We start from the raw sequence: 24,635 nt of genomic DNA, 5'->3' as shown, positions 1-24,635 counted from the left end.
CTCCCCCTCTACAGATGTACTATCTTTGTGCATTCAATTAGATCAAATGATATCACTGCATGATGCTTGCCATTCAATAACTCAGACAAATGAAAAGCACTCCCACCGCTAGGCAAGTAGTCATTTTCTGTGTATCACGGTCGATAGGGTGTATGTGCATGTGGAGCTGCCCCATTGTGCCCGTCCTCAGCTCATCCCATGCGCAGCTGAGGCAACCGAGGCTCCTTCTCCCCATGTCATCCATCTTTGTAATCCCACTCATCTGTAATTAATCCGCAAAGACAGGGGGCCAGGTACTGGATTTGTAATGGGAAAAGCTCTATTAAAACCGTCGCCCCCATGCTGAAATTGTCAATGAGCAGGTTTTTGTCCCCCTAACTGGATTCAGCCTGTTATTTCATTTACAGACAGTGGTGACTGATATAGCTGCGCCTTTTGATTTGCTGACACCACTTTTTCTTTGAACTTTGTCTCTCGTCCCCTTCGGATAATGGCCCTTGAGAGATTTATATTAAGATGTGAAAGATGTTATTGGGAATTGTGCCATATTGCTAAAAACGTTGATGAAATGAGGGTGCATGCTCTGGGGATTTGCGAGTGGTTTACTGTGGTCTCAGTGGAGATGTTACTATAACCTGTACAATAGAATGTCCCACTCTCACTTGTGTTGTGTTTAATTCTGATGTGTTATTCTGCATTACCTAAACTTTATATTGATTCCCCCTATGAATACTTACTTGATTATTTCCTTGCATGTCAAGTGACATGTCTTTGCCTCCTGATTTCTCAGGAAACGTCAGATCCCGGGAATATAATGAAAGTATACATTTTTCAAGTATCTTACTTGATATGAGAGCTATTTCCTTCCTCTTTTGCATTTAAATGCCTTATCACTGTGGTGTATGCCATGATGTGTGTAGTAAACATTTATTTTCTTCATTGTGTCTTCAAAAAGCTATTTCCAGACATCTCAAGTATCATCCAATCCAGCATTCATGTTAGACATACAAACCTCCTCTGACCTTTATTGGATACTCTCTCTCTCTCTCTCTCTCTCTCTCTCTCTCTCTCTCTCTCTCTCTCTCTCTCTCTCTCTCTCTCTCTCTCTCTCTCTCTCTCTCTCTCTCTCTCTCTCTCTCTCTCTCTCTCTCTCTCTCTCTCTCTCTCTCTCTCTCTCTCTCTCTCTCTCCCTCCCGCCCTCCAGTCGCCTGCACTCCAACAGCCTGCACTGCGACTGCCACCTGTCCTGGCTGTCTGATTGGCTGCGGCAGAGAAGGGGGCTGGCCCCTTTCACACAATGCATGGCCCCCGCCCATATGAGAGGTCTCAATGTCCCTGATGTTCAAAAGAGAGAATTTGTGTGCACAGGTACGACAGAGTTTACTTTACCTTTCAGAATGTCCTTCTTTTTTCTCCTAACTCTAATGTCAGTTTCCCTGTTTGTCTGGGTAAATCTTATTACTACAAAAACAAAAATATATATATATATATATTATTATAAATTATAGGTAATTTAAGACTGCTCTTAGGACCATCTTTTTAATTTTTTTAATTTTTTTCATTGTTATATTATTTACATTGATGTTAATAACTAAACACAAATTTTCACAAATTCCCTAAATTCTCACCCTATTGCAAAAAATATGTCTATCTAATTCAGTATTGCAATACGATAACGAAAACAATGGCACAATATTTATTTATTCATTTATTTATTCTGTGTAAACTAAATTCAGTCTGGCAAATTCTACCATGATAAATACTCCCCTGACATACTTTTTTACATTAGTACTGACAGTTATAGGAGAAGTGTTACATATTTAACATGAGAATAATTTTAGTAGAAAAAATCTTAATGGTCTTTAAATAGGGTTCATTTTCTTTATAAAAAAAATCTAATAGTGATTAGCGAGCATATTGGCTATTTAATACAAGTGAACACTGAGGGCCTTTTCATTGTGTTGTTTGATAAAGCCACTTTATACATTCTGTATCTTAATGGACCTTTGGGTTTCATTGGTGAAAATGTTCACGTTCAGCTCTTGTTAATTAAGCCCCATTTTCCTCCCCCTCTGATTAATCAACTGATGAATATACTCCAACACAAACACAAAATAAGCCGCAAGAAAAGGCGTTTCTTAATTAAGCTGCAAACAATAAAACAACGGGGAGCCTGTTCTTACTGATTATGTACTGTATTAAAAGCTATTTTCAATAAATTGTGAAATAATGCTAAATTTCATAGTCCTGAATGGAAGCTATTACAGTTATAACTACAGTCAGAAAGCTGTTTCTATTCATATTTAACTCAAAATGGTGTTAATGTTCCCTGTAATCTCCATTTGCATTCTTGTGTCAGTAAACCTTGTTATCTTTAGTCAATTTTCCTCCCGATATGTTATTTTACCATCTTTTCCTCCGCCCCAGGTCCTACTCAGACAGAGCCAAGGTCATGTGCTCCCCAGGCGTCTGTCTGCCCTGCCGCCTGCACCTGCAACAACAACAACGTCATAGACTGCCGTAGAAAAGGCCTGACGGAGATTCCTGCCAACCTGCCTGAAGGAATTGTGGAAATGTATGGATTCCACTCCTTAAAATCATTTCCCTTCTCTATTTGTGTGAATTCTTTCCAGTGTGATAAGTACCTACCGGTGGTATTGTCTGTGCAGTGATCTGCCTTCTTTCTCCTGTCATATAACAAAGGCCATTAGCAGTGCAGTGTTGTAGCCTCATTAGCGAGTGTGTTAACGTCGTGCCGCAGTTGCAGATAGATCTTGCTCAGCGCTACTGGAGGTCTACCAGCCTGTCTGCTGGGTGTAGGCAATTAGATAACCAGTCAAGGATCAAAATGAGACAAGTTATACAGAGTCCAATCTAATGTCCAGGGCTGAGTTTCCCGAAACCTTCTTAACGCTACGTCGTTCTTAAGTTACACCTTAAGCTGTACCTTATCGTTAATACGTGTTTCCCGAAACGTTCTTAGTTAAGTACCTTCTGTAAGTCATTCGTTCGGAAGGTTGGTCTGGAGCACTCTTATCTATACCTTATCACTGTTGACAATACACTCCACTAGTGGGCACCACTGCAAAAAGCTTCTTTACATCTTAGTCTATACGAATATTATTTTAAATTGAATACACCCAGTGTTTAATTAGGCTAATTCAAGTGTTTTCATGCAAATAATAAAATTGTTGTTAGCTTTTTAATTATAGTATCCAAAGGTACATCAGCTGGCAAACCATTCGAAAGTAAAGGCTTATTCGTCTATTTAAAGAGAATGACTGTGGTGGGGAATTTGGTCAGACTATGGCAGCGATACAGAGAATAGTTGTGCTAAATCAAAGACGGCGCCGTCCGCGAAGCCATTTAGTGTATGTGCACTATTATATTCGCGAAAACTTTAGTCCCCTGGCTACCATGTCAGAAGATACAATTCAAAAGAAATTTCGCCTGCCACGACAGCAAATTCAGCAGCTTTTAGATCTTGTTAGTCCGGATGTGTCAAGACAAACTCGACGGAACCTCCCCCTCAGCCCTTTGTGGAGTGCCACCTCGTCTAAAAGGATGTCCATTTCAGTTGGATTAAAGCTGGGGGCTCTCCTCTTTCTTTCTTTTTTCTCCGCCATAGCTATTGATTAAATGTTTTGCGTGTTGCGCGAGTAGGTCATCCAATCACAGAAAATTTTTATTTACACCAATAATGTGATGCAGCTGCTGGGCAATCAACCCTGGTTGTGGAGTAAATAAAGAAATTATAGCAAATATATTATGATAATATAAGTGGCCCTTTCTAATGCAATGAAAGCATACGGACAGTTACTGTAGTGGGTTAGACCCATGACACGTTTGAGCACGAGGTTGTGCGTTCGCGCACTCTTTCCGAAATTATATAAAATATCCAGGGTTTAATTTAGTTTGCAATTTGTAATTTTTTATTTTTTATAATATCCAAATATATAAAAGTCCAAATAAGTGCAATTTCCACTATTTCTGAAGTGCTTCTTTTGAAAAGAACACCGCTTTCTCACATAACGCAGTGAAGCAGCCCCTGCACGAGGGAATAATTGATTCTCGAGCCATCGATATCAACAAATTCAGCACCATCGCCACGGACAGCACCGGGTAACGTCGCAGTAAGAAGGTATATCTTAAGCGGCTTCCTAAGGCATGGTTCAAGGAACACACCTAGAAATGGTATACCTTCAGTTAAGTTATACCTTAAGAGTCTTCGTAGCGCGCTAAGAGACAACGTCATCGGGAAACTCAGCCCAGGAAAGCTGAGTGTCTTATCAGCAGATTCAATCAGTGCTCAACTGAAGTTATCTGTGATATGATGTGGAATTGCACACTTTTTGAAGTATATACTTAATAAGTACTCCTATACCAAGACTTTAGTAGAATCTATGACATTTCACATCAGCAAAAGCCAATATACTAATGAGCACACCCCGATATTAGCTGTTACAAGTTACTATTCACTATTCATAAGAACTAGGGACAGGGATTTTTTCTTTTTCTTGTTAATAATTCTTGTTAATAATTTTGTTTAATTAATATTAACAACATAATAGTCTGCAGCAGGTCTATTAGGTTACATTTACGGTGCATATAATATACATTGACTTAATACATAACCGACTGTTTAACATTACATTTAAATTAATATCTCACCAATATGCGCATTTTAATCAAGACCTAGAATAGAGTTACTTCTCATTACTGCCAATACTGTAGAATGAAGTTATTTTAGTACCCCAAATGTGGACATTCCTACACAGTCTTGCAAGGAAACTCTGCTCTTGCGAATGTTAATTTTAACCTCATTTACAGGGATATTCTCTAAAGCCTTGGTTGTCTTTGATACTGTGGCTTTTCGTGTGATTTGGTTACTTTTTATGAGAAAACCACTGTTTTTCTAAAGCAGCTATTAGATTAATGTTATTGTCAATTTTTCTGCCTATTAACTTTTTTATATGACCTTTACAACATTGTGCTGTCCATGTTAGCTTGTGTAATGTTAATGTTAGCTTATTAATCTTAGCTTTCGGAGTAAAATGCAATCAAATTAATGTATTTTATACAGTACTGCCATTTAAAACATCTGACCTTGTTGTTGTTCCAGCTACTTATGTATTCAGTGTCCTTCAAATACAAAAGAACATCCAAAAGAGGTTTAATGGTATCCTCCAAAAAACAAGGGCGTTTTGGTTGTGCATGGGAAATTTGCAAGGCTGACATTTCCATTGTGAGAATAGGCTGGGACTTTGTGTCTAATGATCATATAGCAATGCAGCAGGACGCTCACACACATGCATACTACTACAAAGAACAGACTCAAGATTTCCAATGTGCTTTGGCTGTCTTGCCTCAGGCTGATTGAATGTTCTCGTGCTTTGGAGAACGTCCATATCGTCTTGGTCAGGGTATTTGGTATCCATATTGTTTCAGAGATCCTTGTTTGCACTAAAGGACAGGTAGGTAATTGCCCTGATATGTGCTGTTCCTCGCCGTTGTTGTTATGTCAATAGTGTATGACCTTTGCGTAATAAATGGATATGCAGGCTAGGACACATTAGCCAACCCGAACCCATGGCCAAAAACAAATTGGCCTTATGAAATGATGTATAACCTGGAGCATGCAGTAGAGCTGCGCTTATATCTCAGGGACTTGTTGCCAGTGCACTCTTATCCCAGTGAGCCAAAACACAAATTGAACACTTAATGTAAAGGCTGCCATAAAGCATTTATAGATGGCTTTCTGTGTAGACCTCCTGAAGGAGCATTAAGCACCAGCCAGACTCTCAAAAATGAAAGGTTCTTCAATGAAAGACTCTTGTGAGCACTTTAGGTTCAACAAACCACCCCTATCTTGTCAAAAACAATTTTCACTGAATGGGGTTCTTGCTCTGTGGTTCTTGGATGATTTAAAATAATAAAAGTAAAGGAATAGTAAAAAAATGTCATTATTTTAAATTAAATTGCATTATGTTCTTCAGATCGGTATAATGGTTTTATCTATAGACAAGAACTAAAGTTATTTGTGGAACTTAAAACCAGGCTTTTTGGTTTTAACTGGAATGTTTCATTTTTAAAAGTGGGTCTACACATGCTTTCAGACTCTAAGAAATGAATTACCAACAGATCTGTGTTGAGGGGAATAAATGTTATACAGTATGTACTTGTACATTTGTGATACACCTACAGGAATATTACATTGTTTTCTTTTCTGTGCTGTGGCATTTAAAAAATATATATATATATTATATACAATTACTTGTGTAATCAATGGAAAAGTCAGTGTTGTATAACAAAACATATCTATCTGTTCCCGTGTAGCCGTCTGGAGCAGAACATGATCAAGAGTATCCCAGAAGGGGCGTTCTCCACATACAAGAAACTGAAGAGAATGTAAGATCTTCCTCACACAACAACACAAACTAATACAACCGTTCTGTTAAGGAACTATAAATGGCGCTGTCTGATGGGTCCTTAAATCAGCCTGTATGCAATCACATAGTTCTCTGTAGGGCGCAGCTGTTTGGTTCCTGCTGTATCAGTAGCCAATGAGCTCGCTGCTCAACTTTGAAATTCCTTTTCTGCATTTGCTGTAGCAGTTGCAGTATGCTTTCAGAAACCCTCCACCGTCCCCAACTCCACCTGTATAGATCTGCTACGGTTATTCATGTATGCTATATTGTACAGCAGCAGCATTTCTTACTTGCTCACAGCAGTGTACTGTGTATTTATTGGCAGTAGCAAGTCCTGTACTTGCTCTGCCGCAGCAGCAGTAATAACCTACAGCAGCAGCGTAGCAGATCTATTCAACCAAGACCAAACAGATCAGCATTGTCACATACATTACCATGCCAAACACTCCAAGAGTTGTCATGACAGAAAGGATGTTACCATTTACTCTAGATTAAAATATATATATATATATATATATATATATATATATATATATATATATATATATATATATATATATATACTTTTATTCAGCAATGATGCATTAAATGTATCAAAAGTGAGTGTAAAGATATAATCTTACAAAATATATGTTTAAAATAAATGCAGTTCTTTTGAAGTTTATCAACAATCCTGTAAAATGAATGTAGCACATTTTCTACAAAAATATTATGCAGTTGTTTTCAACACTGATAAAATTAAGACATGTTCTTCGAGCACATAATCAGCATATTAGAATGATTTCAGAAAGATCATGTGACACTAATGATGCTGAAAACTCCTTTCCGTCACAGGTTATTTTAAATTGTAATAATATGTCACAATCTTACTGTATTTATGATTAAATACATCTATCAAAATCAGTTGCACTTTATTTTCCAGTATGTGCACTTTCAGTGTACTTACCAAGAAAGTACTGAATAATTTAAGGTAACTACAGGTACATGGGTTAAGATGAGGTTTAGGGGTATGTTCAGGACTAGACCTAGTTATTACCCAGTTACTGTAATTACTACAATGAGGAGACAGTGTGTACATGTTAAACACGGCTGTAAAATAAAGTGCTACCAAAAAAATCTTACTAACCGTAAACTTTTGAATAATAGTGGACAAATCTTTTTTCATTTCTATTTGACAGATCTAGACATATACACACACTTTGTCTTTTTACACTTTTTTACCCTATGAATGAACTCTATACTTGCTGGAATTGATCTCCTGTAAGCCACTAGAAAAAATAGTAGAAGGGTTCATTACATGCACAGAAGTTTTTAGACGGATGTCACCCTGCTCAAGAAAATCTATTTATATTTTGGACACAAATTCAGATATTTAATGAGAACGTCTCACCTCTGCTTTGGCAGTAATTCCTTGACGTGAAGAGCTCAGCATTTTGAGGAATATACTCAAACAAATCTGGGCTTCCTGAGAAAAACACACCTGAGAAACAAATAAATAAATTTGCGCACCGTTTTTGACAACCACTTCACTGTGGAGTTCATTTCTACCACAACAACCTATAATTGAGAAACACTGATACCTAGTATACATGACAGAAGACAAATGATTAAAATGTAAATGTATATGTAAAAAATTAATAACTGGTCCACACAGCTAAATTGCTATATTTCAAGGCAAAATATAGCTTGTGAGATGAGGTAAATGGTTTTCAATTTTAGTTGAACTATCCTTTCAAAGATTAAATGCTAATGATGGCCACCAGTTTCTTATGTTCTTTTCCCCTACGTATCGAGTTTGCTGGTTATTTATAGAGTATCGGCATCCTGTCAGACAAATGTGCAAACCATCCATTTGTTGGTTTAACAGTCAACTGTATTATCTCTATTTGTGTGTTTTATGCTATTACAGAGACCTGAGCAAGAATCAGATATCCGAGATTGCGGAAGATGCGTTTAGTGGCCTGCGCTCGCTCAATTCACTGTAAGTGTTTCTCACACAAAATGACACAAACATATTAAAATTCATATACCTGAGCTGCATAGCAATACATTTACAAAGATAATAAGCGTGTGTAAATGTAGACAGTCAGGTGAAAGAAAAGGTGTCGAATAAATCAGCTGACAGGAGCCTGACAGATGGAGATGAGACAACCCACTGTCTGCCTGCGTGTTTCTTTCATTGTGTGTGTGTGTGTGTTTACTGACATCTGCAGCAGCGTGAACACGAGGGAGGACTTTCATTTAAATCACCTCAACAAGTCAGAATGAGACAGAAGACTCTACGTGCGCATATTAATTTGGTCAGATCTATTTCCCTGCGACCGGCCCACACAGCTGTACACGAGACAGAGCTCATTTACACATGCCGTGTGATTAAAGAGACGCTGAGGGGAGGACGATGGGCTCTTGTCTCTCAGGGAATAGGAATAAAGCAAAGAGGATGCACAAGATGTCATAAACACACAACCACACATTTGCTTGGAAATTAGAGTGTGAAGAAATAGTTCAGCCAAATGTGAACATCGTTCAGAACTTATTTGAACTCAACTCATCGTTTGTTCTATGAAAAACAAAAAGCAATTGCTATGAATGGAGATTGTCGCATTCAAAATTCAAAAGGGCACAAAAACTTCATAAATTATCACAAAAATAGTCTTCTTGATTCATGCTTTGTGTTAGGAACAGACTGAAATTTGATTCGTTATTGGCTGAAAATGTCAACATCTGCATGGCATGTTGATAAGAGAAGGGTTTTTTTAAACTTATTTAATAATTAAATATTTGCTCTTAATCAGACATTTTCAGTGGTTCAAAAAACCAGTCTGATTGAAACATAATAGCTCACTAAAAGTGAACATTTTCTGTGAAACTGACTTTCTGACATTCAGCTATATTGTATCTGAAGACTTGGGTTGAGTTTTATAAACCACATTTGATGATTCTTTTTCATGATTTTGCCTCCTTCTTTAAACATGAAAGCCCCTCTAAGACAGACATGTACATGCTTGATGAGTTGCGCACGGGTTATACATATTGAGACATTGTGGGTTGATTCATGGATTTCTATTTGCATTGAATATGTGTTTGTCTTCAGGGTCCTGTATGGAAATAAAATCACAGAGATCCCAAAGGGACTGTTTGATGGCCTGGTCTCCCTCCAACTGCTGTGAGTGTTGCATTTCTGACTTAATAACCTTCAATGTCAAGAATGTGTGTGTGTGTGTGTGTGTGTGTGTGTGTGTGTGTGTGTGTGTGTGTGTGTGTGTGTGTGTGTGTGTGTGTGTGTGTGTGTGTGTGTGTGCGTGTGCGTGCATGCGTGTGTGTGGTCCTGGCCAACACTATGTTACGGGACATGTGAATGTCCCCACAAGGATAGTAATACCAGTCATTTTGGACTTTGTGGGGAATTTTTTTTTGTCCCTGTGAGAAAAACGGCTTATAAATCATATGAAATGAAGTAATGTAAAAATGCGATGGGTAGGTTTAGGGGTAGGGTAAGTGTAAGGGGATAGAATATACAGTTTGTACAATATAACAATCATGGTATCACTTTACTTTACAGTCCTGTTCCCTATGAACATACAATGTACTTATTACAGTAATTACAATAACTGAGTGTAATATCTAACCTGAACCTAACCCAAAACCTAACATTAACCCCTGTACACCGTAAAAACAGAAAAGTAGTTGCTGCCTTAAATTTTTAAGTACAATTGTCACAGTTGTAGACACAGTTGTTGTGTTGTAGAACACTCACGAACACGATGATGAAGGCAAAGGTAATCTTTAATAAATCCAGAGGAAGATAAATCACACGAAGACAAACACTTACAACACATATCACAGATGAGACCGACAGCAAATGAATAGACACAGAGGAGCAAATGAGGATAATTAACGAACCACTCCTGAACTAAATGACAACTAACCAGAAACTATGACAACTAACTTAGTGGAAACGGTGCAAACTGAAAGTCCAAACTAAATCAGAGTGTGACAACAATCAACTTGGATGTCATTTCAACTTAAAGGAACGTGCCACCGTTTTTTGAAATAGGGGTTATTCACCGTCTCACCGTCTTTAAGAAATTTCCAACTTTTTTATATAAGTTATACAAGATTCAACTCATGTTTTAAAGTCAGTTTAATGTAATTTAAAGGAAAACGTCATCGTTTTTTGAAATGGGGTTATTCACCGTCTCCCCTACATTCAGATAGGTGGGCAAATGCATTTTTGTCTCAGTGCATGCATTGACTTAGTCTGGCAGCTTAGCTTAGCCTAATGAATGGTATCCTTTGTTGCCAGATAGCATGTTGTGAGTAAAAGTGATAAAAAAAAACCCTAAAAAAAACAACTAATTACTTCTTGTGGCCTGCGTATTACCAACGAGTACAAATAGCAATTCAGATTAAGACTAGGCAATTTCTTTGGCAGATATTGACTTGGGACTATATTGGGGGTGGAAGCACAGGCATAGCACTGCTACTTGGGTGATTCCATTCATTATGCTAAGCTAAGCTAGCGGCAGCGCTGCCAGACTAAGACGATGCATGCACTGAAACTATGTGTTTGCCCACTTATCTGAATGTAGGGGAGACGGTGAATTACCCCATTTCAAAAAACGGTGGCGTTTTCCTTTAAATTACATTAAACTGACTTTAAAACATGAGTTGAATCTTGTATAACTTATATAAAAAAGTTGGAAATTGCTTAAATTAATTTGATGAGTTAAAGCAATGTAAAAACCCATGTTGTCATATCTTATTGATCAGTTTTTTACAGTGTAGTTTAAATTACACTGTAAGTACACTGTAAGTACACATACTGTAAAATAAAGTGCAACCTAAAATCATTATGTCTATGGAAAGTCCCCATAAAACATGTTTCTGTTATTATATACTGTAGATAATATACAGCAAGGGTGCCTAAAATTAATCAAAAGTGACAGTAAAAACTTTTACAAAAGATGCTGTTCTTTTGGAATTTTTATTCAACAAAGAATCCTGAAATACATGTAATCACAGCACAACTGTTTTCAACATTGATGAAATAACAAGTTTCTTGAGCAGCAAATGAGCATATTATTATGATTTCTGAAGGACCATGTGACACTGAAGACTGGAGTAATGATGCTGAAAATACAGCTTTACCATCACATGAATAAATTACATTTTAAAATATATTCAAATAGAATTTTTTCACATCATTAGTTTGTACTGTATTTTTATCAAATAAATGCTATCTTGGTGAACACAATAGACTTTAATCAACATTAAAAAAAAATTACCAACCCCAATTGGTAGGTGGTGTACATTTATTTTTAAATACATTTAAAAACGTCTCATCATATATAATTTTAGCACCATAACAATTAGGTATTTTCTTTTTGTGGAAGACCTTATAGTCCATGTTATCATGATTTGAGAACATTTTATCAGTGACAGAGAAATAATGCAGAATATTAAATATTTCTTATTCATTTTAGATCATGCTCTACAATGTGTTTAGTGAAGCATTTGGACTCACTGGTTTATAGGAGGTAAAACATTTTTCCCCTTTCCCTCATAAAAGAAGGTAAAGCACGAAAACAAGAGAGGAGAGCATGTACTGTTTTGGCTGAAGGGAGCATCAAGTTTTATTTTCAGTTCCTCATGGGGGAACACTCTCGACACCATTAGTATGCAAATTGAACTTGATTGCTAAACATGTCCCTCACACCTACTTATATTTGTGTAGACATGGAAACATTGCTCAGACATAATTTCTACATTTAATGGTCCAAATTGAGGTGAATCTGCCGGCTCTAATGGGCCTGCTTCTGCTTATTCTAATGATTTGGGGGAATTCTGATGGCTTCTGATTTTCTTAACGTACACACTTCTGCCGGAGGCACAAACCAGCTCACATCACCTGTTATTACGCTTCTAAAACACCGTAGATTCACTGGAGCGGCCGACCCATGTTTTCACCGTCAACTGCCATAATGACACAAATTATCTTTGTTTTCAGCAATTAGAGTTCTTCATCCTTAATGGAATTTCTTAATAAGACCCTTTCAAAGGAACACCTCAGGGCATTCCAGCCATTTCACTTTGCTATTTTGGTGTTTCTTTGTTTCTTTCTGCTATATATGGTTTTATTCAAGCTTTTTTATCTTCTTTCTTTTTTTGAGATACTCAAACCTAATTAGTTCACCCTGTGAGTAGACTAACGATGCATGCGTTTGCTCCAAGACAAAACCTCATTACAATGGCTTTCAGTAATTAAGCACACCACTGCGTTAGTCAATTGTCAGGCGGCCTGAACAGGAAAGACGTGAAGGCGGCTGGAAGTCAGGGAGGAGTGCGTGACATGACAGGAGTGATGGGTGCAACTCAGCAGCTGAATACTCCAGCGATTCATCGACAACACATTCACTGCTGTTTTGTTCACATTTGTGATCTGTGAACCAAGTAAATTACAACTATAGATTTGAATGTTTCTGATACTAACATCAAGTCACACAGCTTTGAGCACTTTGTGATTCCCACACACTGACTAATGCAACAAATAACCATCAGTCATCAAGAACAGCATAACACAATGGCAAAATTACAGAAACATAAGAATTTACTTTTTTTTGTTTTTGCCTTGCCTTTTGTTTTGCTTTTATTTTCTTTGTCTTGTTTTGCTTTTTGGTTCTTGTTTTGTTTTTTGCTTTTTGCTATTTTGCTTTGCTTTTCTTTAGCCTTTTTTGTTTATTTGTTTAGCTATTTTGTTCATATGTTTTGTTCTATGCTTTGCTTTTTGCTTCGCTTTGTTTGTTTTGCTTTTTGCTTTTTGTTTCTAGTTTTCTTTTCCTTTTTCGCTTTTCTTTTCTTTATCCTTTTTGTTCTTTTGTGTAGCTTTTTGTTATTTTGTTTTGTTTCTTGTTTTCTTTTGTGTAGCTTTATTGCTTTGCTTTTCTTTTGTGAGCTTTTTTGTTCTTTTGTTAATTTTCGATTGAATTTTTTCAATTAAATTTATTTATGTGTACTTTATGAATTCACGATTTTGACACTGTCAGTATTTATTTAGAAATATGCGTGCGGGTTTTGTGTCATTTGAACGATATGTGCATTGTACTGTAAATCACTTGATTAGAAAGTGTCTGTGAAGAGGTTAAATTTAAACAAATGTTATGGCAAAGCTTAATAAATGTTTTTTTTTTGTTTTTTTCCACTTGCTATATTAGAACTAAAGTGTGTTTATACTGATGAGATAAGCTTGTCATTCAATAAAACGTCTGTTTACTCTTCCAGACTTCTGAACGCCAACAAGATCAACTGTCTTCGTGTGAACACTTTCAAAGATCTGCAGAAACTCCACCTGCTGTCCCTCTATGACAACAAGCTTCAGACCATCAGCAAAGGCCTGTTCGCCCCTCTGCGCTCCATCAAAACACTGTGAGTTAACACACACACACATACACACACACAAACACTCCATCCTTCACACCCACACTCAGTCCACGAGACTCCAGTCTCTAAGCAACTGTTGAGCGGGACTGCCTTCACCCCGCAATTAATTAGCTCCAAGTAGACTGCAAAACAACAACACCATTAACAGCAGCAAGATAAATGTGAACTAAACAAATGAAAACCTTACACTGAAAATAGCAGTTCATGTTTATGAATGCATAGCAATCGTATTGTTATCACAGGATATTACTGTTTGATTGCACAGACTCCCTCGACTCTAATTAAGCGTTTTGAGTTATTGTTATGTTCGCCCTCCACAGACACCTCGCTCAGAATCCCTTCATGTGTGACTGTCATCTGAAGTGGCTGGCCGACTACCTGTTTGACAATCCAATTGAGACCACCGGAGCTCGATGCAGCCACCCGCGCCGGCTCGCCAACAAACGCATCAGCCAGGTCAAGGGCAAGAAGTTCCGCTGCACAGGTAGAGTTACACACGTCTGCACTGTTCAAAGAAGACTTTTTATGTAAAAGAGGTATTTTACTTGGTATTTTGAGCTAAATGGAACAATATGCAAAAGTAATGTGTATAGACATACTTTAACGTTCACAAGACTCCTTCATTAGTCCACTCTGAAAAGAATTTTAGGCTAAGATGCAAAAATGTGTCGGTCAGAAATCGAAATGTTTTTAGCATCATAACATGATTGCCCTCATTTAAATTCAGTAATCAGCTGTTTGGTGGCTGCTCATTTGTCAAAATACGCTACCGTTCAAAAGGTTGCTTTAAAATAATTTCAAAAGAAGGCTCACCAAAGCTGCTTATATTTGATCAAAAATACAGTAAAATGAAAATAACTGTTTTCTATTTGAATATGTTGTAAAATGGAATTTTTATTCCTGAAATGACAAAGCGGAATTTTCAGCATCATTACTCCAGTCGTCAGTGTCACACGATCCTTCAGAAACCATTTCTTGTTATTATTAATGTTGAAAACAGTTGTGCTGCTTAATATTTTTGTGGAAACTATACAACTTTTTTTCAGGATTCTGTGATGAATAGAAAGTTCAAAAGATCATCATTCATTTGAAATAGATTTTTTTTTAACAATGTAAAAGTCTTTACTGTCATATTTGATCAATTCAAAAGGTTCTGTACATAACGTATATAAAATCAGTAGTACAGTAACAAAAAAGCCTGTTGAGGCTTTAAGTGAGAGGGTGGAAAATGATTGTTTTTGGTCTAAGTTACAGTACATTGACTGACATTATAAAAGTACTTGTGCTATCTGAAAGACAGTCAGTCAAGTGAATGAAGAGATCAGCTACTGCCACCCACAGTGAGTCCGCAAGTCTCGTACATAGTGACTTGTTGATAGCTTGGAGTTCTGGCCCACCAATTGCTGCTCATATACTTCACACTGACTCGTTACATTCAACTACATCCCTTTCCTTTTCGTGTATGTGTGTGTGGCATACTCTGGCCTGGAGCAGTTCTTCTCACACACTGCCAGGTTTCAGAGTGCTAATAGGACAATGCTGGCTGTTCTGAACCAGAATGAAGATGCCTTGTTAGAAGATGCTTTACAAGTCGGAACTGGCCCCCACACGCAGGCAAAAGCGGGGGCCCCTTGAGGGAAATGATTTGGTGGGAGAAGTGCAGCGGCTGTTTTCTTTGATATTAAGCCGCAGGTTTTTCTCATTAAAGTTCTGTCAGTATATCAGCACAATAATAAGTGCAACACTAGACCCCTAGCGTGTGTTTCCACAGGCGTTACAAGTGTTTGCACATGAAAATCTGTGTTTTATGTGTGTGTACGTGTGGTGGCAGAGGGCTTTGCTCCACTCCTTTCTCCTCCGTGATGTCTTTATGTGTGTGTCTTTCTAGTCCCTGTCTGTCTGTCTCTCTGTCTGTCTTTTCGGGCCTTGTATTCCCAGTGGGCTAATGTCCCAGTGACCGTGCTGGGACGAGGGAAAGGGGCCGTGTGCATGGTGTCCCAGAGTTCTGGGCGGCTTCCTGGCTGCTGTGTCCTGGCTGCTCCCTCCTCCTCCTCCTCCTCCTCCTCCTCCTCCTCTCCGTCCCGCTCCGCTCCGCTCCTCCACTCTGGCCTCTGGTGCAGCTGTCTCTTGTGCTTGATCTAACCATGTGCCGCCGCCTACACAAGCCTCACATGGTTCCGTCAAGCACCAGGGACCGCTGGACACACTCGCACACAGCATGGCATTCTGGGATATGTGCAGTGGCACCTTTCTTAGCCACCATGAGGAGCGAAGGTGGCGTTCTTTAACCCGGGAACAACGGATCGCTTGTGAAAAGCTCTAGCTATGTTCTCCGTCTGCATTTCAAAGGGCGTTTTTTAATTTCGCTCTTGTAGACATTGGGCTTTGGCTAGAAGCATCAGGGCAGCCTAACAGAGATTGTGGGAAAAAGAAAAACAGTGGCAGGCGAGTGATGGCTGATGGGAAGCAGACTTATCGCAAGCGACCAGAACCTTGTGTGTTTTCCTGTCAAAACACTTCTTAGCACCAGACCTCCAATACCTCCAATACCTGACCTGAGACGATGAGGTTGTGTTCGCAAACAAGTGCCTGTGACTGTTGGTGGACGTGTTTGTAGTTGTAAAGAACAAAGACTTATGTAAAATTTAAATATGTATTCCTATTTATTATGTGGCTGAATCTCATGAAAACATGTCCAGTGCATGATCCCAGTCCAAGTCTCATTATTTGAAATCTGAACTGTATTCACAGCTCTTTTTTTTATATAAATATCTGCATGGTATGTACACGTGCATATTTTATATAGAAAAAGATAATGTGTCCATATATTTTGCATATTTTTATCATTATTGTAACACATTTCAGATATTTTATTGGTGTTTTTTGTAAGTCTCATTATTTGAAATTTGAACAGTTTAATATTTGCATGCTATGTACACATTTTTTTATTTTATTATAGAAAAAATATGTAAAATTGTGGTCAGCTACTTTACATATTTTTTCATTATTCATTATTGTAATAGATTTCAGATATTTCAATTTTATATTTTTGTCTTCATTCCTATTTTTTGAAACTGTATTATTTAAACTGTATTACAATTCTTTTTTACATAAATATTTGCCTGATATGTACAAATTTGAAATTATGCAAATTATGCAAAAATGTGTCGTCAAGTCACCCTCATTTATATAACGCTTTTAACAATATAGATTGTTTCAAAGCAGCTTTACAGTGATAATATGAAATTAAAGTAACAGAGATTGTTTTGGCTTTACAGCAGCTCTAGAATAAAGTTATTGTCTAGCTAAAGTTAGTTTTGATTGATTCACTTCCGTCGCAGCGATCATTAGTTATTAACTTTGGGGCCGCTAACACGACACCGTTCTAACTGAAAACGTACTCGGTTACTAACGTAACCTCGGTTCTCTCTAGAGAGGGAACGAGTACTGCATAATATCTTACGCTATGGGGAAAACCTCTTTTCCACGAGATATTGAAGCCAAAAATTATCCTTTAATTTTTATTAATGTAAAACGCTGTGCGGCAGCGTGCAGACATAGGCAAGACGGCTCGCGCGCCTATTGGCTGCCCTGCGGCAACAGCAGCAAGCCTATCGAGAGAGGCCCTGCGTGACGTGACATCCAATGGGGGTGCTTCGCGCCCATTTCGTCGCGTCCCACCAGAATAGGCGTGGCCTTGGCCTCTAAATACGCTCGACAGGCTGATACAAACTGGTTTTCAACGCTGAAGCAAACCAGCGCTGTTGTATGCACGGCAAGATACGCAGTACTCGTTCCCTCTCTAGAGAGAACCGGGGTTACGTTACGTTAGTAACCGAGTACGTTCTCTTACGAGAGTATCTCTCGTACTGCGTAATATCTTACGCTATGGGGAACACAATGTAAGACGCCGTGCGTACTGGGATCCGACACCAAAGTCCCAAGGGCAGTAGCCCGGGGCTCATATAGTGCATAATCACCGTAGACTCACAGAGAGTCGGAGAAGAGAGGCTACCAGCATCATTCCCCACGAAATAGCATCCCATAGGAGCTAGTTATGTCAACAGTATATCCCGCAGACAGGGTGAACGCGTTCAGCCTGAACTGGGCAAAAATACGGGCTATTCAACACCCATGGAGCTGTTCCATCGATCAGCGAGCGATACTCAATCAAAACTCAGCATTCTGCGCCGGCGCAGCGGGACAGATAGTACTGAATTCTAGACCGACAGCAGCTTGGCCTGTAAGGCGGGAACTTCTAGGTTATAGAACCTTATAAATGTAGACGGCGTGGCCCAGCCCGCCGCCATACAGATATCATGCAAGGAAATCCCACTAGACCACGCCCACGAAGAGGCCACGCCTCTCGTGGAGTGCGCTCTGACACCCAAAGGACACTGCAGGCCCTTAGAAGTGTAAGCCAGCGCTATGGCATCGACTATCCATCTGGATAGGCTCTGTTTTGATGCGGCCAGTCCCTTGGAGCGTCCGCCAAACAAAACAAAGAGCTGCTCGGTCTGCCTGAAGACAGACGAGCGGGACACATAAACTCTCAGCGCCCTGACGGGGCAAAGGAGATTAGCATCCGCTTCCTCATTGTTCACCGGGAGGGCGCACAGGGAAATAACCTGGGCCCTGAACGGTGTGTTGTGGGATTTTGGCACGTACCCGTTCCTTGGTTTGAGTATGACTTTTGAGTCATTAGGCCCAAACTCAATACAGGACGCGCTTACTGAAAGCGCTTGTAAGTAGCCCCACGCGCTTCATTGAAGCAAGAGCCACAAGAAATACCGTTTTGAAAGACAGGTGCTTCATATCTGACAAATGGATTGGCTCGAATGGGGCACCTTTCAGGGCTTCCAGAACCGTAGAAAGGTCCCACATAGGGACTTAGGGAGGTCTGGAAGGATTCAGCCTCCGAGCTCCCCTGAGGAATCGCACGACGAGGTCGTTCTTCCCCAGTGACTGGCCAGACGTCGGTTTTGCAAACGCCGTTATGGCCGCCACGTATACTTTGAGCGTGGACGGGGTTCTACCCTTATCCAGCAGCTCCTGAAGGAAGGAGAGCACTTCCCTGAGCTTGACACCAGGTGGAGAACACTGACCATAGACTTGGCGGCTGAAGGCGGCGAGGTGCAGGCCAGCGACTTCCGGCTCGAAGGCTCGTCCCGCAGAAGGCTTACAATCAGACGGCGCGGCTTCTCACTCCGGATCCAGCGATGCAGTAGTGCTTCGCTGAAGAGTTGAAAATCAGTTTGTATAAGCCTGTCGAGCGTATTTATACGTCAAGGCCACGCCTATTCTGGCGGGACGCGACGAAATGGGCGCGAAGCACCCCCATTGGATGTCACGTCACGCAGGGCCTCTCTCGATAGGCTTGCTGCTGTTGCCGCAGGGCAGCCAATAGGCGAGCGAGCCGTCTTGCCTATGTCTGCACGCTGCCGCACAGCGTTTTACATTAATCAAAATTAAAGGATAATTTTTGGCTTCAATATCTCGTGGAAAAGAGGTTTTCCCCATAGCGTAAGATATTACGCAGTACGAGAGATACTCTCTAGAGAGAACCCTTAATGCGATCCGGCCGCTCATTTGCACATAACAGTGCCTGGTGGCTCGAGAACGCAAACCATGAAATAGGTTCCAAGGTACAAGCCTTGAAAAATGTATAATACTGAATTTTTTATCACTTCCACATAGCCACGTGAACCGGAATTATCCCGACAATGTTTTATCTGTACAGAGGTAAAGGGAAGGGAAGGAGGCCTTAACAGTGTAGAGACTAGTTGACACTTCAGGACTGCGTTGTCATGTCCAGGTGCAGGTCCTTCATAAGATCCGAATATGGCCTGGATCCGGCGGACTGCGGTAAACCTTGGGATAAACAGAGAGACTAATATTAGTGTAGATGTCATTCTTCTTATGATGTAACAAGTACATCAAGATTTATGGGAAGTGTTTCCGGTTCCAGCTGACCTAATCTATGCAGCCAAACATTGAATTATAGAAGTCTATAATGTTATTTATAATATATTATGTGTATGCTAGGTCAAAGAGATTTGTTTTTAGTCTAGATTTGAACTGACAGAGTGTGTCTGCTTCCCGGACAATGTTAGGAAGACTGTTCCAAAGTTTTGGTGCTAGATAGGAAAAGGATCTACCGCCAGCATTCGATTTTGATATTCTAGGTATTATCAACTGACCGGAATTTTGAGATTGCAATAGACGTGACGGACTATAATGCATTAAGAGCTCGCTCAAGTAATGGGGAGCTAAACTATTTAGTGCTTTGTAAGTAATCAGAAATATTTAAATATGTATACGATGTATAATATGAGCCAATGCAGTTTTGACAGAACCAAACTAATTTGGTCATACTTCCTGGTTCTGGTAAGAACTCTGGCTGCTGCGTTTTGGACCAGCTGTAGTTTGTTTATTAAGCGTGCAGGGCAACCACCCATAATAGCACTACAATAATCCAGCCTTGATGTCATGAACGCATTAACTAACTGTTCCGCATTTTTCGTTGAGAGCATATAAAGTAATTTAGATATATTTTTAAGATGGAAAAATGTGGTTTTACATGTGACTTTCAAATGAAAGATTGGTATCAAAGAGCACACCCAGGTTCCTAACTGACGACGAAGACCTGACAGAGCAGCCATCAAGTGTTAGACAGTATTCTAGGTTAGTATGTGCGGAAGTTTTTTGTCCAATAATTAGAATCTCTGTTTTTTTTTCAGAATTTAGTAGTAGGAAATTACTAGTCATCCAGTTTTTTTATATCAGCTATGCATTCCGTTAATTTTGTGAATTGGTAGGTTTTGGTAGGAATATAGAGCTGAGTGTCATCAGCATACCAGTGAAAACTAATGCCATGCTTCCTAATGATATCACCTAAGGGTTGCATGTACAGAGTGAACAGCAACGGTCCTAGTACTGAGCCTTGTGGTACGCCATACTGAATTTTGATTGATAAGACATCTCTTCATTTATTGCTACAAACTAATAACGTTCAGATAAGTATGATTTAAACCATGCTAATGCAATTCCAGTAATGCCAACATAATTTTCAAGTCTATTTAAAAGAATGTTGTGTCAAAGATACAACCACGATCGGATGATAAGAGCAAATAATTTGTGACTCTGATGACCCATACAGAAATGTAATATAGGTCAATATATGTAAATTACATATATAATGTCAGTGCCCATGTATGTCTGATGCCTATATGAGAATATATCCAAATTCATATATATAAAACACATAGACATATATGAAACATATATTTCAAAATATAGCAAAAATGGCCGTTTTCATGTAAGTGCCATATATTTTCCCGTATATGCACATAAATGTTAAATATATGTAAGATGCATATATGTATATATGCATATATGTACTTATTTAAATGCATCAGTTTCATATGCATGTATGTTTACATACATTTATTAAATATGTGGGAAACAAATATGCATGTCACATATTTATACTTAATGTTGTCCATATATGCAAGAAACCAATACTATACTGTAATATATGCAGATATATGGTATCATATATGGATGAACTCAAATATTTTCTTCACTTGTTTGGACACATAAATGTTCATATATGAACAAAACTTTACCAATTGTCTATGAATTCTATATAAATTTGTGGACACCACTTAGACAGCCAGCCATTGAGTGAGCACAGTATCTAAGTATCTCATCCCTCCTGTGAACAGGAAGGGGACCAGAACAAATTACAGTGCCTGACATCGTACTTGCGAGTTCACACACCTCTTTAACGTTAATTCTGGTGATCTCCGACTGGCGAAGTCGGACATCATTAGTGCCGACGTGAATAATAATCTTAGAGAATTTCCGATTAGCATTGGTCAGCACTTTTAAATTTGCTATGATGTCAGGCGCTCTGGCTCCCAGCAAATATGTGACTATGGTGGCTGGTGTCTCTATTTTCACGTTCCGTGTAAAAGAATCACCAATAACTAGGGAATTCTCAATGGGTGTTTCCCACTTTCAACGGGATTCTCAGTGGCTGTTTCACTGAGAGGGGAGAACCTGTTTAATGTTTTTATCGGAATGGAAGAGCGGTGTTTTGTCCCGCGACTACAGCGTCTCACGTTCACCCAGTTCCCCTGCTGCACGGCCTCTACAGCCGGAACCGAACAATGTACAGAGTTCACTAAGCTAGTTGCACCCAAAGCAGTATCTAAAGCCCTAGCACTCTTACTATCCTCGATTAAAGTTCGGATGCATGTCTCTAGTTCTGAAATCTTCTCTGTCAGCCTGACTATCTCCCTACATTTATCACATGTAAATCCTTCAATGCTGACAGAGAATGCTATACTATACATGTGACACGAAGTGCAAGTGACAATAACAGGAGAAGACATTACTCACTGTGTTTGTTGACTGATTCTACTTGCTTGATAGACTCACCCTCATGAAGGCGCGAGTGAAAAAAAAAGACTGCAAGAATGGATGGCAGGTTAACAGACTAGCAAGATACTAGTGTGTTGTGCTAGCGATAATGATTTAGACCAAAGCTAGTGATGTCAGATTAATGTAATAGGCAATATTAGACAATATCTAATATATGTTGATTAATAAGTTAAATTTAGCAAATAAGAACAGCAAGGAATGATAGTAAATAGAGATTCAAACAGAAAACTATACTGAGCTTACAGACACAGACCAGCAGCAAGGCAGACAGGAGGAATCGATCCTGTTCATATATCTTGCATATTTTTAAAGATTACAAAGTCATTATTAAGACAGATAATAATTTTCTCCAATTTCACATTACTGTAATACATTTCAGATGTTTTATTTGAGATTTTATTCTCAATTCCTATTATTTGAAATTTGAACTGTATTACAGATCTTTTTTTATTGTATTACTATAAAAATTACTTATTTAAATCAGTATAAAGTCAGTACAACAAAAACCATGATGTATAAATATCGTACCATTTATTTTTGTACTATTTATTTTACATTACAATATTTGAATGTGGGGGGTACGGAGCCCCTAAAGGCACATGGTCAAGGAAAAAAAATATGAGATGGGGGGGGGGAATATTTTTTAAATTATTTTCAATGCTTTGCGTTTCTCTGAGAAATTTTGCGTTCGCTTAAAAAGAGCTCAAAAGGTTTTCTTGGGAGAATGCAAAATGTTTTGCGAGCGGAGGCAAAAACATTGACTTATTATTTTTCCTCCCACCTCATATTTTTTCCCACCACCATGTCCCTTTATGGGCTTCATATGGGGGTGCTTAAGTGTCAAGAAAATAATGTCAATGCAAAAAGGCTTACATTTTCTGCACTTCTTTTTTTATTTTTAGGTGATCTGGACATGTGATTGAGATTAACCCGTGTGTGTGATGAGTTGAATTAGCGGTTTGAATGTCCTTCTTTCTCTGTTTGTGTCTTCTGTGTTTGTTAGGTGCGGAGGACTACCGCAGTCGTCTCAGCAGCGAGTGTTTCCAGGACCTGGTTTGTCCCGAGCGTTGTCGATGTGAAGGAACGGTGGTGGACTGCTCGAACCTCAAACTCACCAAAATACCCCCTCACCTACCCGAGCACACCACTGACCTGTAAGAGACGCGCATTACATTACAGCTTACAAACACACCTAGCGTTCCCATCAATCATTCTCGAAAACATTCGTCTTTTACAATCCCACCTTACTAATTATTTCCCTCTGTCCCTCTGTCCCAGAGGCCAAATCCTTCTCTCTTGTCCTCTGATTACGGGGTCTTGTCCCCGGCTGAGTTGTGGTGAATGAATGTCCGAGGCCTCTCCCAGGCCATTAACCACTTAGCTGCGTTTTCCCTGGGTAGAGCTAGTCAGGGTTACAATGCGTTTGTCCTTGTGTTCATGTGTAGAGGACACATCAGGGTTTTCCCTCTGCAGTACCATCAACTCGAGTCATCTGTCACACTCTCTCTGTCTCTCTCTCTGTCTTTCTGCGGCTCAGTGACTACAGCTTGCACCCGCTAGCACAGCTGCTTATTTATAGAGCTCTTGCGGGAATGCTTGCAACCAGGAACCAGCACTTTATGTCTGATGTGCTTTCCCATGGCAGGCCCCGCAAGGGAAACAATCCCTGGGGGCAGCAAAAAGACAGCAATGGTGCGTTTACCAGACTCTTAATAATGTTAGGAAAGTCTCTCCCGACCTGTTCTAGACCTTCTTTGCACCTGGGTTTGGAATGGGAGTCTAGCATACTGCTAAATGCATGCTGTGCAGTATATACTGCAGTCTACTTTATCATTTTCTGGTTATACTCTACATTTGGTGCACTAAAGTCCTCCTGAGAAGTTTGTATCTATAAGCTGGGAAGTTGTATTTATGAAGCTTTGTCAGAGCATATTGTCGATGTACCTTATGCTACATAAAATTCATTTTAAACTCTACATTTACAATTTGATGAATAAAGAAAGCCCGTTTCTGCTGTATATTATATTGTTATATATATACATATATATATATATATATATATATATATATTCTATTGTAATTGTACAATACTATGGTATTTTGTACATGCAACTTAGTTTTATTGTAAATGAAAAAAAAAAACATTTATTTGAACAAATTTACCATTAATACAGACGCTGCATTTATTGCATACAAGTGTGCCGCACAAGCAGAAAAAAAACGTTTCTGGGATATTTTGGCTTCATTTTTCTACAGTGGAAGAAAGTGGAGACACACTGTCTATATTTTTTTACAGTCTTTGATTGCGTCCGACATGTT

At 39.1% G+C, this 24,635-nt stretch overlaps 1 protein-coding gene across 1 annotated transcript in view; it reads left to right on the top strand.

Moving 5' to 3' along the window:
• The window catches only part of slit3 (slit homolog 3 (Drosophila)), a 210,168-nt gene that overhangs the window by 135,782 nt on the left and 49,751 nt on the right, over positions 1-24,635 (top strand). Inside the window, exons 8-15 of the mRNA XM_077235918.1 lie at positions 1,205-1,368; positions 2,428-2,575; positions 6,337-6,408; positions 8,338-8,409; positions 9,523-9,594; positions 13,710-13,853; positions 14,189-14,352; positions 23,320-23,470. Coding sequence (XP_077092033.1) covers positions 1,205-1,368; positions 2,428-2,575; positions 6,337-6,408; positions 8,338-8,409; positions 9,523-9,594; positions 13,710-13,853; positions 14,189-14,352; positions 23,320-23,470 — 987 coding nt within the window. The remainder of the gene's footprint in view (positions 1-1,204; positions 1,369-2,427; positions 2,576-6,336; positions 6,409-8,337; positions 8,410-9,522; positions 9,595-13,709; positions 13,854-14,188; positions 14,353-23,319; positions 23,471-24,635) is intronic.

The sequence above is a fragment of the Siphateles boraxobius genome, unplaced genomic scaffold, assembly GCF_051911475.1.
Source record: "Siphateles boraxobius isolate OS27281-9 unplaced genomic scaffold, OSU_SipBor_1 2, whole genome shotgun sequence".
Taxonomy (NCBI): Eukaryota; Metazoa; Chordata; class Actinopteri; order Cypriniformes; family Leuciscidae; genus Siphateles; species Siphateles boraxobius.
This window is presented reverse-complemented; position numbering and strand designations above follow the sequence as displayed.